At 51.9% G+C, this 18686-nt stretch overlaps 1 protein-coding gene across 1 annotated transcript in view; it reads right to left on the reverse strand.

Annotated features, from left to right (window-relative positions):
* Positions 1–18686, reverse strand: part of STK10 (serine/threonine kinase 10) — a 140488-nt gene that overhangs the window by 54014 nt on the left and 67788 nt on the right. The window contains exons 4-7 of the mRNA XM_075541947.1: positions 14338–14487; positions 3334–3406; positions 1968–2162; positions 1165–1246 (exon numbers count right to left, since the gene is read on the reverse strand). Coding sequence (XP_075398062.1) covers positions 1165–1246; positions 1968–2162; positions 3334–3406; positions 14338–14487 — 500 coding nt within the window. The remainder of the gene's footprint in view (positions 1–1164; positions 1247–1967; positions 2163–3333; positions 3407–14337; positions 14488–18686) is intronic.

Below are 18686 nucleotides of genomic sequence, written 5' to 3' on the forward strand. Positions count from 1 at the left end.
GTCGTAAGCGGGGTCACTGGGAGTCGGAACCAGCTCGACAGCAGCTCCCACCACCACATCCCGCCTGCACAAGCCTGTCTCATCCTCACAGCCCTGTGAGGATGGCACTGTGTTGGTCAGCTTGTCGTACTGGGCTGGCTGGCATGGGGCATGGTGCTGGCAACTTGACCACCAGGGGCACCGTGGTTGGCAGATTTCAGGGGAGCTCCAAGGGGATGCTCTTTTTCCCCAAATCAGCCAGGGAGAGCCCTGCAGCCCGGAAGGGGACACTGCGGGACGATGAGGCCTGCCCCTAGGTCGGCAGGCTCAAACCACAGGGGCCACCGCAAAGGCCCTGAGTGCACGGACGGCCATGAAGATGAAGCAGGAAGGGGCCACGGTTTGTTCTGTTGTTCACGGGGTTCCTGAGAGTTAGAAGTGACTTGAGGACATTAGCTACAATAACCCAACGGATAAGACAACTGAGGCCCAGTCAGGCTAAGCCATGCGCTCCAGTTCACCAGCAGCCCCGCCCCGCCCCGGTGCTGGCGCCGGCCCTTGCCAGCTATGCTACTGCGCTCCGGGAGGAAACAAGAGGGCCTGCAGGCTGACCGGTTACTGAATTACTAGCATAGTGGTTCTAGCTCTTGGCTTCTCTCAGTGTGACCAGACCTCTGACCTCTCGGATTTATGAAGACTCAGTCAAGCAGAGGGAAGAGACAGAGGTTTAGCTGCCACCCTGTAGCCTCCAGACTCCCCAGGAGCAGGGCTGGCTGGAGTATGTGCGTGCTGCGAGCTGCCCTCATTTATTTTCAATGACACCCCACCCAGCCCACCCCCCGCCACGGGGCTGCACTAGGGTAAGGGAGTGTGTGCTCCCTGCATCCTTTCGTGCGTCACACCACTATTATCAGGCCCCTACTACTGCTACTTACTGGAACCGCAGTCAGGAGTCTGGCTACTCATTTGAATCTGGACCCACTTGGAAACAAATTCCAGCACAAGCCACCAGACTCAAGACTTTAGCAGCTGGAAATTCCTCAGGGCTATCGCTGGCAAGGCAGGGGGGCAGTCCCATTCCAGGTCATTGAGGACCGGAACTGCCTTCGCCTACCTCCCACCTCCACAGGAAGTTGGGGTCGGAGAGCAGCAGGAAGCTGTGTTCCGCAAGAGGGGCTAGCTCACCTCCAGGAGCTGCGCGGCACTGGGCCGGCTTTCCGGGTTCTTATCCAGGGCCACCTTCAGGAAGTCTCGGAACTCGGCTGACCTGGAGGACAGGTGCGGTCAATGAGCTGGGAGCAGTATGTGGGCTGGAGAGCCCTGGGGGAACCACCCCCCCTTTACGTCACAGATTCCACTTGCCTTTGTCCCAAACCTTCCCACCCCCAAGAACAAAGCAGACGGAGGTGGCAGGCCTTCAGGGAGACAGCAACGGGCACAGGCAGGGACCTCGGCAGTGTCACCCACTGAATCATAGCACCCGAATTCCAGCCCAGGGTGTGCTCCTGTTCCTGAGGGGTTCCTGGTTGGCTTACATGGGGATCTCAATAGGAAACACGGTGGAAGAAAGAGGTACGGGGACTTGAGTGTGTGCTGTGCGCCCCCCGACTGCTCTGATACTTTGAGACCTGAAATCCTTGCCCTAGTTCCACTCAAGCCCATCTGAACCTTCAGATCCAATGAACCTTCCACCACAGGATGGGCAAACCTAGCCATGTGGGGGTCTTCCAGCATGTGCACATACAATGGAAACCGTTTAACGGACATCAGTCAGCTAATGGTGATCTCCTTTGTGAAAACATAGTTATGGCCATCAAATACTTTTTAAATTGTGAGAGACAGCATTGGCTCTTCCACCTCAAACATGTGTCAGCTCCTGTTCTAGTCCCAGCTCGGCCTGCTGACTTGCGCCCCGCCCCCCACCCCCCCACAGCATGTCCTGACCTCGCCCCGCCCCACAACCACCCCCAGCCATCCCAAGGCCTCACCACTTGGTGGGGGTGAGCAGCGTGGGCGGGTCAGACTTGGCGATCTTGAGCAGGACCCGCATGGGGTTGAGCTCGTGGTGCGGGGGTTCCACCTGCGCCATCTCAATCAACGTGATGCCCAGGGACCAGATGTCGGCTTTGTAGTCGTACGGGGTGTCCTTCATGGTCTCACACATCACCACCTCGGGGGCCATCCTGAACCAACCAAGGGACAACACAGGCTCAGCATCTGGCTTTCCCAGACGCCTCTTGGAGATTCGAGGTCAAGAACCACCGCCAACCAAAGCCATGGTGTTGGAGGCATTCCTGAGTCATCGTTTGCATTACTTTACATCCCACTGTCTTCCTCACAGGCTTCAAGGCACCCAGAAAAATGCCTTCCTTCCAAGCTGCTCCGCCTCCGTGTCCTCCTGCAGTTTCCGATGCCTACCACAAGGTGGCGGCAGCAATCCAGAACAGAGTCCTGAGGGAAGGGGTTGGGGTGAGACGGGAAGAGGAAGAAAAATGGGGGGCTAGGAAGGCTGGAGAGAATATAGTGACATAGACAGAAGGGATGAGAGAGAAAAGGAAAAAGAGGTATAAAAGGGTAGAGAGAGAAAGAAAGGATGAGTAATAAGCCAGAAACCCAAACTCACTCTTGAGTTGATTCTCAACTCTACAGCGACCCTACAGGACAGAGTAGAGCTGATCTTTCGGGCTCCCGAGACTGTCAGTCTTTACAGGAGCAGACAGCCCCATCTTTCTCCCTTGGGGCGGCTGGTGGGCTTGAACCACTGACCTGGTGGCTAGCAGCTACACCACCAGGGCTCCTTTGAGCAAGAAAGGAGCCCAAGATGAACTACTCTGGAGAAAAATGGAAGCCACCCTCACAAAAAAAACTGCAAACAGAACAAAACAGAAAGTAGTTACGCGTGAAGTTGAGTAAGAGAGGTGTTTTTAAACGGCCTATTATTAGAAAGGAAAAGGAGAGAAAACATGAATCAGAGACGTGCAGGGAGACTTCAGTCAGGGTGAAAATCGAGCTTGTGTTGTTCAACTGTATATACCCTTCCTCCCTAGTGCCGTGCCTGACAATAAACCCCTGCGCAGTCAATCAAGAACCGACCCCGTTTCCAAGGGATCCCACATTGGTTATTAAGAATGAAGCAGGTCCTACCTGCGTCCCCTCATTTCACCCCGCTAAGCAGGTGCTGTTCTCTCCCAGGGTAGGTGGGCAAACCGAGACCCAGAGGAGGGAAGCAACATGTCTACGGTGGAACCACTGGTAAGTGATGGAGGCTGACCTCTGACCCGCTGGCGGTCCCTGGGGGACTGTGAGGTCTGAAGTTTGCTTGAGCATTCAGTGTCCGGAAGCAGCACAACTCACCAGTAAGGCGTTCCGATGAAGGAGTCCCGTTTCTGCAGAGTTTTCAGGTTCTTGGCAGATACGCCAAAGTCGGCTGCAAGGCAAACCTCAGCGTCAGTCTCGATGGACCTTCCTGCACCCACAGCCCTCGGTGCCAAGGCCTGCAGGCGACCCAGGCACACACAGCCCAAGTCAACCATCAGATGCCCCTCCTAGCTAAGAAAAGTAGTCATCACGAATATGTAATATCTACTAATAAAGTTAAAGGAAAAATAAAATATGAACCCAATTTTTCAACATAGCCCCATCAAGTTCAAAACATTTTTAAAGACCATTTTATTGGGCCCTTACAACTCAGACCAATCCACACATTAATTGTATCAAGCACATTTGTACATATGTTGCCATCATTATTCTCAAAACATTTTCTTTCTACTTGAGCTCTTGGTATCAGCTCTTTTTTCCCTCCCTCCCCATCCCCACCCTTGTGACCCCTTTATCAATTATGATTGTTATTTTCATATCTACACCAACTGCTGACTCCCTTCCGCCATGGTTTCTGTTGTTCGTCCCCTGGAGGGTGTGTGTTTGGTTATGTGTCCGATCATTGAGATCGGTTCCCCCTTCGTCCCCTCTCTCCCCACCTCCCCCCTGCCCTCCTGGTCTCACTGCTCCAATTCCTGTTCCTGGACTCCATGTGTCGTGGGCTCTTAGCTCTTAGCTGTACCTGTGCACATGCTCCAGCCGAGCCCGCAGTGAAATGTGGTATTCCCAGTCCCTTTGTCCCTCCTTAACTGTGTTTCAAGAGCATCTCAACAGATGTGACACGTTGAACACTAACGAGAGAAGACCCGACCACCTGTGGGATGACATCAGAAACATCACACGGGAGAAAGCAAAGGCACGGTAAAAAGACAAGAAGAAAGGAAGGGAGGGAATAAAGAAATAAACGCGAAAAGTGGATGTCAGAAGAGACCCAAACTTGTTGACCAGAGAGTAGCTAAGGCACAGGGAAGGAATCAAGTTCAGAGAGCTGAACGGAACATTCCAAGGACAGCGAAGAAGCAATGTAACATGTTACAATGAAATGCGCAAAGGCTGGGGCTAGAGAGTCAAAAAAGTGGCGGGGGGGAGAGGAGCTGATATCAAGGGCTCAAATAGCAAGTAAACATTTAGAAAATGATGACGGCAGCATATGTACAAAGGTGCTTGATAAAATTGATGTATGGATTGTTTTAAGAGCTGTAAGAGCCCCCAAGAAACTGATCTTTAAAACAAAAAAAGGAAAGTAAAAAAAAAAAAACACTCAATACATCTTGAGCTGAAAGAGCCAAAGAAAAAGGTCAAGCCTTCAGTGGCAGCAGAGAAATATTCTACAAGCAAAATACTGAACGACGCAGGTGGTATTGACAGATGACAGTAAGAACACGCCCTCGCTGGACCAAAAAGAACTGGTCAACGTCAGCCGCGACGAGAGGCAGCATGTGACCGAGAACCAGAGATAATGACTGAAGATGTCCTAGTTGCACTGGGGCCATTAGCCAAAAACAAGGCCCCGGGAAGTGACAGCAAACCCATAGAGATGTTTCAACAAGCTGACGAAGCACAGGAAATACACACTTGTCTTCGCCAGGAAATTTGGAAGGCAGCTACCTGGGCAGCCAATCGGAAGGGATCCGTTTGTAAACACCAAGTGTAACTTCTCAAACTGCATCATCCGTATCAAACACAAGCCGGATTTTGATGAAGCGCATTCAACAACAGTGCAGGAGTTACATCAACAGGACGCTGCCTGCTGTGAACAACCAAGCAGAAATTCAAGCTGCGGCCACGAGAAGATGTGGACCAAGGGCTATAGCTGTTGATGTCAGATGGCTCCTGACTGGAAGCAGAGGGCACCAGAAACATGTTTGTGTGTGTGTTTCCTTTGACTATGCAAAGCACTCGACGGTGAATCCAAACAAGCTATGGATACCCTTGAGAAGCATGGGGTACCGGACACTGCACTGTGCTCTTGCGGCACCTGTACATGCATCAAGAGGCAGTTGCTCAAACTCTTTTATAAACAGGACAAGTGTGCAGCAGGGTTGTGTCCTCACGCCACACTGAAGCAATGTGTGTGCTGAGCAAACCATCAGAGAAGCTGGATTCTATGAAGGAGAATTCACTATCAGGATTGGAGGAAAGCTTATGAACAGCCTGCTCTATGCAGCTGACCCAACCTTGCTTACTTAAAGTGAGGAGGACTTGAAGGACTTGCTGGTGAAGATCAAGGATCTCACCCATGAGTAGGGTTACAGCTCAGTGCACAGAAGTCCCGCATCCTCACAAGTGGACCACTAGGTAGCATCGTGATGAATGGAGAAAAGACAGAAGGTGTCATCTTACTTGGATCCATAACCCCTGCTTGTGGAAGTAGCAGTCAAGAAATCAAATGATGCGTTGCATTATGTAAATCAGTCACACAAGACCTCATTAAAATATCGAAGAGCAACAACGTTGCTTTGAGGACCCAGGGGCCCAATTCAAGCCATGGTACTTTCAATCACCTCGTCTGCAGGTGAAACCTGAACACGGAATAACAGAGACCAAAGAAGAATGTACGCATCTGAATTATGGTGCCGTCACAGAATACTAAAAGTGACATGCCCTGCGGAAAGGACAAAGAGATCTTTCTTAGAAGGAGAGCCAGAGTGCTCCTTAGGGGAGAGGAAGTGGAGACTTTCGTCTCAGGTCCTTTGGACGTGTTATCAGAAGAAACCAGTCCCCTGAACATGACATCATGCTTGGGAAAGTAGAGGGTCAACAACAAAGAGAATGATAGTCAAAGAGATGGACGGTCACCGTGGCTGCAACAATGGGCTCGCACACAGGAATGATTCTGATGATGGCGCAGGCCCAAGCGGTGGTTCCGTCTGCTTCTGAGGCAGAGTTGACTCGATAGAACCTTACCAACACATGTTCATAAAAACATGTCCCAAAAAATTGTGCCAACTGTATTAGGGACAGATTAAAAACCATCATGCTTGCTTACCTGTCGGGGAGTGATTAGAAACCTTTGTTTAAAATCTGGCTAGACCAGAGGATGGACACTGGTACAGGTAAGGGCTGGAAACACAGGGAATCCAGGAGAGATGAACTCTTCAGGACCACTAATGAGAGTAGAGATACTAGGAGGGTAAAGGGATGGTGGGGTAGAAAGGCGACGGGCAACCAAAAAGTGGGTGAAGAGAGACAATGCACAGTGTAAGACATGACAAAATAATAATAATTTATAAATTATCAAGGGTTCGTGAGGGAAGGGATGCGGGGAAGGAGGGGGAAAATGAGGCGGTGATACCAAGGGCTCAAGTAGAAAGCAAATGTTTTGAGAATGATGATGGTAATAAATGTACAAATGTGCCTGACACAATGTGTGGATGGACGGATTGTGATACGAGCACCCAATAAAATGAGTTATATAAAAAAAGAAAATTTTGTCCATCCAACAGATCACACCAGCCTGCCTCATCTAAAAAAGAACTTAAGATGGAGTATCAGCAGGATGCATATCACCGATGACACTAAACTCTACACCTGAAAAGAGAAGACCTGGCGATGCACACACAACAATAAAGCCACCGAGATGATGGTCTATCACACACGTGCACAGGCAAATCGGAAGAGGTAAAAAAGATAAGCAACAAGTGAACAACTGAGCAGCATCATCAAGAGAAGCATTTATCTCACCAACAGAGTAGTCTGTAGTCACTAAGATGAGTTCCTGAAGCTTCGCTATACAACCCGGCACCTAGGTATTTGATACATGAAGCCAGGACACAGAGGGGCACTCTTGACTCGGTTGCATGATCAGTATTATGCCTCCTCACATCTCCCTCCCCCTGCCTCGGGGAAGCAGCTGTCCGTGGGTGGTAAGACTTAGCCAGGTTTCTTCTACTTTTCCGAATCCCGTAAGCTTGCTATGATAGAGAGGTATTATTTTCAAGATTAACCAATAGGGAGTAAATAGAGCTTATCTTTAAACACAGCCCAGCACCACCAGCAGGTTCCCTTCGAACCCTTGCTGCTGAGGGACGTGGGCAGGACTGTACAGAGGAGCCCCACCCCTCGTGCCTCTGGCTGTAAGGCACCCTGCTGGCACAGTGGTTAAGACTCGGCTGCTAACTGAAAGGTTGACAGTTCGCACCCAGAGACAGTCACCCCTAAGGAAAACGAGGCGGCTGTCTGCTCCCCTGTAGAGGTCCTTGCTGTGAGTTCTGTTTCCCCGTCTGCATGACCTCGTGGGGGTGTCAAGAATATTCACATTGTGAGACAGCCAGCAGCTACCTCCAGCCTGGCTCACGGTAAATGTTCTGGGAGTGGAGATGATGGAGATTATTTTAAGGGCACGGCAGCTGGCCTGGCCTTGGAATGTTCTGCTCGTCAAAGCTGAGGTGCAGTCTCCGAGTAGTGCCAGCAGCCAGCATGCTCAGCAACTCAACAAAAGACTGCAGGCTCAAACACGTTCCCAGGTGCCTCGGAAAAAAGACCTGGCCTTCTACTTGTGAACAATCAGCCACTGGAAACACGCTGGAGCTCAGTTCCCCTCTGACACGCAAAGGCGTGCTGGGAGTCAGAATCCGCTCGACAGCAACTGGCGTAAGGCCGAGGCTGTCCTGGGAATTTCTCCGTCCTGGGAATGGTCAGAAAAGCAGGGATCATAGCTGACAAGAGCCCACGGGACAGGAGAGAGTCTTGCTGAGGGGCTGGGTGGGGCGCCCTGGTACTCTCCAGGTGGAACTCAGCAACTGCGGCCGCTGAGAGGAAAAGCAGAGCCCAGGGGTTGTGGGCAAGGTATCGACTGCCCCTTGGGCTCCTTGGTGAAAACCAGTGGCTTACGGGCTCGGATCACCCCTTCCTGCTGAGAAGCCTGGATCCCATGGGGCCCTGGCTCCCCAGCTAATGCCAACAGCTGGCACCTCCCAGGAAATATTTTGGGCACAGGGACTAGGCATTACGAGGGGTGTGTCACCTAGTGCAAGGCCTCCGCCTATAGGAGACCGTAAAGAATTCCTAGTAACACTCAGCATAGAAGAATACGTGACATAGTTAAAACGGCTTCGATGGAGCGCTTCTTAGATTACACGAAGCCTAGCAGCTTAATTATCTTGTAAAATCATTCTTTGTTGAATGACATTAATTATAACATTATTAGTAACGGAGCAGAAGCCTTTAACAGGTTTTTTTCCCCCTCCTTTCCCTTTAATTACTACTTCATTCTCAAAAGTTATTGACATAGGTTCACAACTACTAATTACCACAATATTACAGCTCAAACACTGGAGTGTTTAATACGAGAGACTGTAGAAACACGGTACGCACAACAACAACAACGGCAGGTGCGAGCAGCAGGTGTCGTGGAAACGCATGCCTCGATGTGCCGTGGTAACTGGACAACAGCGACAGATCTGCCGGGAGCACAGTGTGGGTGTTTAGGTCCCCGCTCACAGCCACTTGATGCCCAGCAGGGCAAGCACCGTCTAGTCCTGCACCAGCCTTTCAACCGTTGTGCCGGAGCCCCCTGTCGCCGCCATGACAGCCAGCGTCTCCTGCAGGGTCTCCATCTTTCTTGCGACGCTCTCCTTGACCAAGCCTGGTGTGCTTTTCCAAGGACCGGTCTCTCCTGACAACACGTCCAAAGCGAGTAAGACCAAGTCTTAGGGCTCTCATCCCTTGTAAGGCTCATTCTGGCTGCACGTCTTCTTTTTGAAGTTCAGGGTCATGGCAGGGTTCTTCAACATGACAAATCAAATGTGTCCCTTCTTCTTTGGTCTTCCTTATTCACCACCCAATTTTCACGTGTATATGAGACAGTTAAAAAAAACCACGCCCTGGGACTGACTCCTCTTGGTGCTCAGAGGGATATTCTTGCCTTCTGCACTCTAAAGAGGTCTTGTGCAGATGGACCCAATGCACTGTGGCCTTTGATTTCCGGACTATCGTTTCCATAAGCATTGACTATAGATCCATGCCAGGCAAAATTCCCTCTAGTAGTATCGCTGCTGCGGGCCCGAGCCCCAGGGCAGGGTTTCTAGGAGGCAGGCAGAGGGTGCCTATCCCCGGCACAGGGCCTGTGGGGCCGGTGTTGCAAGTACAGGAACAGAAACACCAACGTCCACAATGACACACAGTCGGTCCCACGCCCTCCCTGCTGTGGGCCCAGCAGAGGTCTGGGGAGCTGCAGCTTCCCCATCTTTCACCCATTTTATTAATTTTTAAAAACAAATTTTAATTGTGGGTTAGGGCAATGTTTACCAAGCCCTTTGGTTTTCCACTCAATGTTTTATGCACATTTTTGTTTTGTGACAATGGTGCAGTGCCTACCCCCACCCCCACCCCATGTAAAAGGGCTCCTCCCACATCTCCAGGAGTCCCCTGCTTTGAGCCACCTGCCCACCCTCCTGCCTTTGGTGCTGTGTTTTCAGGCAAAGGCACCCTTCCGGCTCATAGGATTGATTGTTTTGAGGAGGACATTCTGTGTGGGTATTAATGTTTACTTTATAGGCCTATCTATTGTTTGCTTGAAGTGAGCTCAGCGAGTGGGTTCAGTCCCAGGTTTGAAAGGCATCCAGAGCTGCCATCTCAAAGGTCTGACACTAGCCTCTACCAGACCAGTCAGTCTGGGGGCTGTTTGGTTCTGAATGATTGTGACTTTTGTTCTACCTTAATCTCCTAGTCTGTCCAGGCCCTTCTACTGTGAATCCAGTTAGAGGATTGGTAGTGGTGGCCGGACCTGCGGAACCTCCGGTCTACAGGTCATCTGGGTTGTTTGCTTGAGTTTTCAATCTTCTTTGTTTTGGATGGGAAGAGAACAATAGTGATACATGTATGTCAGATAGACATTTTCAAGCTTTTAAGATTCCAGTCACTACTCTCCTTCCTTCATTTTAAAACGAGAATCAGAGCCTGTTTCTGGGGAGGTAGGACATTGCGCCTGATAATACTGTCATGTCCAGAAGGGAAGAGCCGGTCCTTGCTTTGTCCACAGCTGTAGCCTCAGCATAGCATCTGCCACAACAGATGTCAGACATGGTTTACAAAGGAATAAATGAATAGACAAGCGTGGCCAGAATTCCTCTAGTCATACATGTTAGAAAAGGGGTAACATAAAACAGGGCTGTAAACCAAATGCTTGAAGCAGGTCTATTTCTGGGAACATGATTGTTAGCTGCCATCAGCTTGATCCCTGACGGGGTGGCGACACCGTTTACAATGAATCAAACTGCTGCCCAGTTCACCATTGAACGGAGTTCGCCAACAATGGCGATCAGGCTGTTGTGATCTGCAGTGTTTCCATCAACTCGTTTGTCAGAAATAGAGCTTTCTCCCTACTCAGAAATACCAAGACTGGCCATGCAGGCTGGAAAGGTTTTTCTTCCTCCTGAGTCACTGAATAGAAGTCTCTTTGCAAGCCATTCCCACTGCAACCAAAAAAAAAAAGGAAGGAAGGAAGATGCCTTTGTTCTTAGTCTGTCTTATTCTGGAAGCTCCACTGAAACCTGCTCATCGTCACAGCAACACTTAGCTGTGCCGGAGGTATACTGGCCAGGAATCGAACCGGGGGCCTCTGCAAGGAAGGCGAGACTTCTACCACCACACGACCCATGTCCTCTAACGGATCCTGCAGAAGAGATGGCTAGGCTACGGCTGCTCCTAATAGCATCGTGTGAAAGGGTCAAACATTGGACGCAACCTAAAGCGTGGTTGGTGAGGGGTCACGTGCACTGCGGTCCATCTGTCTCGATCACCCAGCCCTTAGAGAGAGAGGCTGTATCTGTAAGTGCCACCTTGGAAGGGCGGCCAGCACATGCTATCCCTAACATGTTGCTGAGCGACCTTGCACATTATGAGACTTATAGACACATGTACACAGCAGCGGACTTTGAATGGATGGCAATAGAGAAGAGAATCGCAGGTGACTGAGAGACTCCAAGGTGAGGGAACCATCGTTCCTGACAATGCGAGGCAAGTGAAGGCCACGCCACTGTCCTAGTGCAGTTCTGTGGCTCACCTTTTCCCCTGGCTCCCCAACCCTTCACTCGTCCAGCCCCTATCCCAATCAGGGTGCATCTCCGGGCCTCTGGATATACATGGAGAAGGGTGGGTGAGCTGGGGATTCCAGTGAGCCCGGGAATCACACATGGAAAACCATTCTACCCAAATTACCATCAGTGCCTTATAGACAAACACTAGCCAGGGTCATGTGCTACAGATAGGAAAGCTGATGCCAGGAGAGGGCATGGCTCTCTGACACTGGGGTGGGGGAGGAAAGCCCAGGCGTCCAGGCCTGCCTGCCCTCCCACGGGCCTCCTCCCTCAGGCCGAGGTGGCCCTTCACCTCTGGGCTCGCTAACAGGGAGGTGTCCATCTGGGCACTCAGGTGACTTCTCCGATGACTGGATGCTTCCAGAGGCGGGTTCCAGGGAAACAGCACAGGCAGGGAAGCAGGAGATGACAGTACGACCTGAGACAGGTGGCTTCTCCTTTCTGGGCCCTCCGCTTCCTCGTCTTTCCAGGGGCTCAGATTCACGAGCATATGTGAGACTGAAAGAAGCGTCCATTATAAGGCTTCTGTTCCTATCTCCTTTTGTTTTCCAGGCAACTAGATACATATGGCCAGGAACAAAGCCGCCCTGATAACGTGGGCAGCCTGCCACGAGCACCTGTCAGGCTCTGTGCTGGGCACATTAAGGCAACTCAAACTACCATCTGACCTCTGCTTGGAACTTGAAAGAGCCTGAAAGAGCCTTTGCCGCCTGACATGAGAAAAGGGCCCCTGTTTGCCTGTAGGCACCAGGGCTTTGGAGACGGTGAGGAACTCTATGGGAAACATTGCTCAACCCAGGACTCTGCTGTGCTGGGGCATCCTGTGTGGTGCAACTGTCTGACTGCTAGTCAAAGGGTTGGAGGGTCGAGTCCATCCCGAGGTGGCTTGGCAGAAAGGCCTGGTGATCTACTTCTGAAAACCCAGCAGCTGAAGCCTCTGAGGACAGTGCTGCTCTGACATCGCGGGGCTGCTCGCCATCAGTCGGAGCCAGCAGCAGCAGGCGCACCTGGTGACTGGGCACTGGATACACCGTGGGCTGTCCCACACTGCACTGTCATACCTGCCCCTTGCAACCGAGGAAACTGAGGCTCCAGGAGGTGAGGAGATTCATCTAAATTAGTCAACAGTTTCTGTAAAGGGCCCGAAAGGAACTCCTTTAGGCTTTGTGGGGCACCTGGTACCTGTCACCCATATGCCTAGATGAGCGGTCATCAACATCACAGACACAACCCCCCCCCCCCCACAGCTGTGTCCAATCAAACATCATCTCTGGACTCTTGGTTAATTTGTTTAAGGTCATCCAACTGCCAGTGGTAGCACAAACAGGGACTTAAAATGTGAGAGTCTATTCCACACCTCAAGGATCCCTGGTGCCGAAGTGGTCACGTGTTGGGCTGCTAACTGAGAAGGCGGCAGTTCGAAACCACCAGCGGCTTCTCAGGAGAAGGGGGAGGCTTTCTGCTCCCATAAAGAGTGTCAGTCTTGGAAGCCCACGGGGGCGGCTCTCTCCAGTCCTGCAGGGTCGCCAGGAGTCGGGATTGCCTTGACGGCAGGAAGTGTTTTCACCTTACTCCCTGGTTAGCACCCCGACTATCTCTGCACAGAGGGCCTTCCTCGTGGTCTCCCACAAATGGATTCCTTCGCCGGAGCCAGGCGCTGGACCTGGGCTTTCTGTGGCCAAGCCCACCTGGTTCTCGGAGGAAGCCGGAAACCCCTAGGCAGAGGTAAACCCTTAACCCGAGGAAGCAGCAACTGGGTTTTGTACACTTCAATCCAGTTTCCCCAACAACCCTGTGAGGAAGGGCTGCCTCCAGCTGCATTGTGCAGATGACACCCCTGAGGTGAGAAAGCTAATGGCACTTTTCGGGGCTCTACAGCTCAGGCTGTAGGGCCAGGATGTGAACCCGCGCTCCGGCCGGCTCACCCTGCTGTCTCTCTTTCTAAGCCGGCTCAGCTCAGAACCACAAGTTCTGTCTCCACGTGGGGACACACTCGCTGGGAGAAAGGTTTGCTGGAGCCATTCTCTGCTGAGCCTCTGAACTGTACAGGGAGACTGGGCAGAGGTGTCCCTCCAGGGACCCACGCAGACAGTGTCACTACTCCCCTGGGCCCAGCCTCAGGTTCAGCCCTGGGAGGAAAGAGGCCTCCACAAATCAGCACCACGGGGTCTAGAAGGCACCCCCACCCAGCTCTCAACCCTCCGATCAGTGTGTAAACACTGGTGCACACACCCACCACATGCCAGACTTTCCTGCTGCCCTCAACACCTTTCTGGGTGTCTCAACATGACAAGCCAACTCAGTGTGGGAGTGGACACCCCTCTGCCTCGGCCCCACACTCTAGGGTGTGTTCCAGATTTGGGGGTGGAGGTTGAACACGGTTCTCTAGGTAGAGCGGTCGATTAACTGCTGACTACTAACCCAAAAGTTGGCCATTCAACCTGGTGACCTGCGTCTGAAAGACCCTAGCTTTGAAATGCACTGGCTACCATACAACTCACCCCAGAGTCACCATGAGTGGACATTCGCTAGACAGCAATAGCGGTCTCCACCACGGGGTGATGGGGCACAGTCACTCGCCCAAAGGTTGGAGGTTTGAATCTATAGGTGCCTCAGAAGAAAGGCCTGGCAGTGTACTTCCGAAAAAGGATAGCGCACGGCTCTACTCTGACACACCCAGGTTGCCATGCGCTGGCACGGACCACACAGCCCTTCCCCAGTGTGACAACCTGAACTGCCTGCCAACCTGGCCCGACATCGTGAGAGAGCACTATCCCCCCAGGGGAGAACTACCGTCTAGCCCGAACCACAGGGGTGAGACACGCCTGGGGCCCAGAACAGGGCTGGGGGACTTTGACCGTGCTGGATGTCTGGGGTCACTGGCAGCTCCCTCTTGTCCACAGGGGCCACATTGTACCCAATCCTGCAGCCGGCGCCTTACCCAGTCTGATATCGCCCTCCAGCGTCATCAGCACGTTGCCGGCTTTGAGGTCTCGGTGGATGATCCTCTTGCCGTGGAGGAAGTGGAGGGCTTCCAGCATCTGGCGGCAGATGACCTGAATCTGGGGTTCGGTGAGGCCTCTATCCAGCTCTGCAAACAGACAGGAGGACAGGAGTCAGATGGTGACAGTTCAGCAAACACGTAGGTGGCTGAACGCCAGCCCAGACAACACCGAGCAAGGATACTCACTGTGTGCCCTGTTTGCCTGTGAGCACTTTATGTGTGCCAGCCCATTTCCTTCTTTCAGCAGCTCTGAGAGGTGGGAGCAAGGGCTACCCTCATTTTACAAAGAACACTGAGGCTGGGAGGGTAAGTAACTTGGTCGAGGGAGCGGGTGGGGAGCCGCAGATCTGAGATTCAAACCAGCACGTCAGGAGTCTGTAGAGCTCGGGCTGGTAAATGCCACCCCAATCAAGTCAGAAAGGTATTCTGTCAGCAGGCTCTCTGGGTGGCACAAACAGCTAAGCACTCAATTACTAACCCAAAGGTTGGTGGTTCAAACCAGTCAGGGCTCCTGCCTTGAAACAATTTGGAGTTGTTCTCATACTGCCATGGGGTTGATTCTGACTCACAGCGACCCCATAGGACAGGATAACACTGTCTGTGGGTTTCCCAGACTGAACTCGAACTCTTTACAGGAGCAGAAAGCCTCATCTATCCCCCATGGGAGGGCTGGTGGTTTCAAACTGCTGACTTTGTGGTTTAGCAGTCCATTGTATAACTACTATGCCACCAAAGCTACTCAAAGGAGCCACTCTACTCTGCACAAATGGGGAGCCTTGAGTTGGAATCGACTCCACAGTCATTGGTTTGGTTTGGGTTGTTGGCAGGCACCGAGTGAGTGCGCTGTGCTCGGAACAGAGGGGCCGGCAGGGGTGTGGGAGGATGGGCAGCAGTGTCCTCTGTCTGGGGGAGACAGCACATTGGAGCTGTGTCTGGAGAGAACATTGGGACTTCCGGGGGAAAGACGGGCAGGGGCATTCCAGGACAAGGACATGGCACAGGCAGTGTGGCAGCTGGAAGGAACTGGTGTTCAGGAAATGGCTCTCTGGCAGCCCCAGAGATGAGAGAGGCTGGAAAGGCCTGAGGGACTGGTCCCCGGGGCTTCCTTGGTGCGGGCCACCCACGGGAGATCAGACACACATGCCCTCCACACCCCCAGGGCCTTCCTGAGGCCTGGAAATGGATGGGGGGAGACGGGGGGAGAGGGCTTCATGCACAGGGGCCATGTGTCAAGGAGCTGGATTAGCCACCGGGGAGAGGGAGGCCAGAGGGCTGCAGGGATGGATGCTGCAGGGCCTCCGAGGCCCGGGCGGGCATGCTGCATTCTAGCTGCCGGGCAGTCTGAGAAAGAGTCTAAGCAAAGCAGAGACACAGCTGGTTTAGGGCTTGGAAAAACGCCTCCCTAACTACTACAGCCTTCAGGATGCCCTACACCCCAAGGAAGAGGAGGGGTGGGAATCCTCAAAACTGGACAGATGCGGTGAAATAAATGGTGAAAAGCTTGACATCTGAAAGGATTTCATTTTACTCGGAGCCACTATCAACCCCCTCGACGCTGCAGGCACGACATCTAACGATGCGTTGCAGTGGGCAAATCTGCGGCACGAGACCTCTGGCACAGTGTGTTAGAGAGCAAAGATGTCGCTTTGAGGACAAAGGTGACCCCAGTGTTTCCAATGGCCTCATTCGCATGCGAGAGTCAGACAATGAATCAGAAAGACTGAGGAACGGGGGCATCTGAAGTGCAGTCTGGATGACGAAGAGTGAACATACCCCCGCAGAATGAGCGCTCCTGTCTTGAAGAAGCACGGCCACCATGCTCCTTAGCAGCTCCGAGGCCTCCCTCTGGGGAGACCACTGGGAGAGACGGCACCTCTGCATCTCCCCTCCAGGCACCTGGCCGGGAATCCACAGTGCTCCGGTCCCCCAGAGGTGATAAATATAGACACGAGCCAGGAGTGCAGGCGCCACTTTGGGTGCCCTGGGAAGCCAGACCCAGAGGACGGGGCTTCTCTGCGCTCCTCCCTGCGGCCTCCTCTCTCACCTCTCTGCCCCAGCTGGGGCCAGGCCACACTGACTGAGCTGGAGCCCAGGCACTACCACTCACTAGCTGCGTGCTTGCTGGCAAGCCCCGCATCCTCCCTGGGTCCCCATCTCCTGTAGAGCAGGGGGACTTACAGCGCCGTCGTATGTTCAGTCAGCTCACATGCATGTGACAGTCAGACACGGAATAAGGAAGACCAAAGACAAAGCCGTGCATTCAAACGACACAAATCTGTGTTGGAAAAAGTACAGCCAGATAGATGTTCCTTAGAGGCCAAACGCTGGGCATGTTGCCTGATGCTTGGGGAGGTGGAGGAGAGGTCACAAAGAGGAAGCCCCTCCAGAAGATGGATGGACACTAGGCCGACAACAAGGGGCTCAAACCTAAGAGCAATTGTGGGGGCGGTACAGGGTCAGCTGGTGTCTCGACTCAACAGCCCCCGACAACAACATCACCACCGCAGTCAGGGCCCCCACCAGAGAGCGCATGAGTGTTTCAGCCTGGGATCAGCTGCAGAGGAGCGGACGGGCTTCCGGTGAGTCACGTGGGTTCGTGGAGACTATGCTCCAGGTACTGCGAATGTCTAGCTTTTCAGAAGTAGATTTGCCAGGCCTCTTCCAAGGTGCCTCTGGAAGGGCTTGACCCTCCAACCTGTTCAGTGAACAGCCCTCCTGGTGTAGGGGACGAGGCCTTGGAAGCACTCAATGGCAATTTAGTGAGGAACCAGTCTGAACCATCTTTGGCCCTTTATCACCTGGAGAAGATTAATTTGGACGACACTACTGTTTTTATTTCATTGGCTTCTACCCAGAACAATAATAATCGTCAAAGGCAGTCTCTGCCGAGAGAAGGCACACCCAAGGGCTATATAATGCTTGTCCTGTGTCCTCCTCTCCACTGTTATTTATCCATCTGGGAGCTGAGAGCGGCATGTGGCTCGGCAGAGAAGATGTGTGAGTCCCAAATTCCTACAGCTCAGGATGAGAACAGGGACACTGTACATGTGTGACATTCAAACCACCAGTTGCTGTTGAGTTGATTCCAACTTGTGGTGATCCAGAGCACAACTGTATTCCTAAGGACTTTCTTTTTAAATCTGATTTATTCTGTGGCTGCTGTTGAGAACATGCACACAGCAAAGCATACAGCAATTCAACAGTTTTTACACGTAACATTTAGTGACCTTGATGACATACATTAAGGTTTGTAATCATTTCCACTTTCCTTTTCTGAATCATTTAACGCTCATTAACCTACGCTCCCTGTCTGCTAAGTTTCCTACCTACCTTTTAGAGTTGCTGCTGCCAAATCAATCCCATACACGCCGTACTTCAGAGGGTCATGTTCAAGGTAAAGAGTAAGCTAAATTGCCATTTGGTTTTAAGAAAACGTCGGGGTATGTCTGCTTTAAGGTTCAAAGATCATCTTAGGGTGACAGTTACAGGCCTTCATCCAGCCTCCATGCTCCAGGAAGTCTGCAGTCCAGGGGAAATGGAAATCCTGTCATTATCCCTTCTGATCAAGATTCTGCTATAGAATCTTCAACCAAAATGCTCACTTAGGTAGTCGGGTACCATCCAATTCTACTGGTCTCATTCATAGCTAAGGAGGCAGTTGTTCATGGAATCAATGAACCATCTAGTGCACATCCTCCTGTAAGACTCAGCCATCAAAAGGAACAGAGCGCTTACAAAAAGATGGCTCTCAAAAAGATAATATTAAGCCAAAGAAGCTAGACTCACAAGGTCACACACTGAACAGCTCCACTGGGAGGAAAGATCCTGACAAGGTTAGTCCACAGAGAGAGACTGCAGATGGGCGATTCCTGGGGGCTCAGAGGAGCAGAGAAGGGGGAGAGACTGCCTAATGGGTGTACTGGTTTCAACAGTGTTTGCCAACAAATTCACATCTGTGGTACAGGAAATTACCTAATAGGGCCCAAGCCATGGTATGGTCAATCGTCTCATATTGCTTATGAAAGTTGTACGTCCAGGAACAGGAAGACTGGAGAAGAACTGATGTATTTGACTTATGATACTGACAACACTGGAAATACTGTGGACTGCCAGAAGAACAAACAAGTCTGTCTTACAAGAAGCACAAGCAGTATTCTCCTTAGAGGCACAGATGGGGCGACTTTATCTCGCGTACTCTGGACAGACGATCAGGAGGGACCAGCCCCTGGAAAAGCACATCATTCTTAGTGAAGCGGAAGGACAGTGAAAAATGGAAGAATCTCAGT

This window comes from Tenrec ecaudatus, chromosome 2 (assembly GCF_050624435.1).
Source record: "Tenrec ecaudatus isolate mTenEca1 chromosome 2, mTenEca1.hap1, whole genome shotgun sequence".
Taxonomy (NCBI): Eukaryota; Metazoa; Chordata; class Mammalia; order Afrosoricida; family Tenrecidae; genus Tenrec; species Tenrec ecaudatus.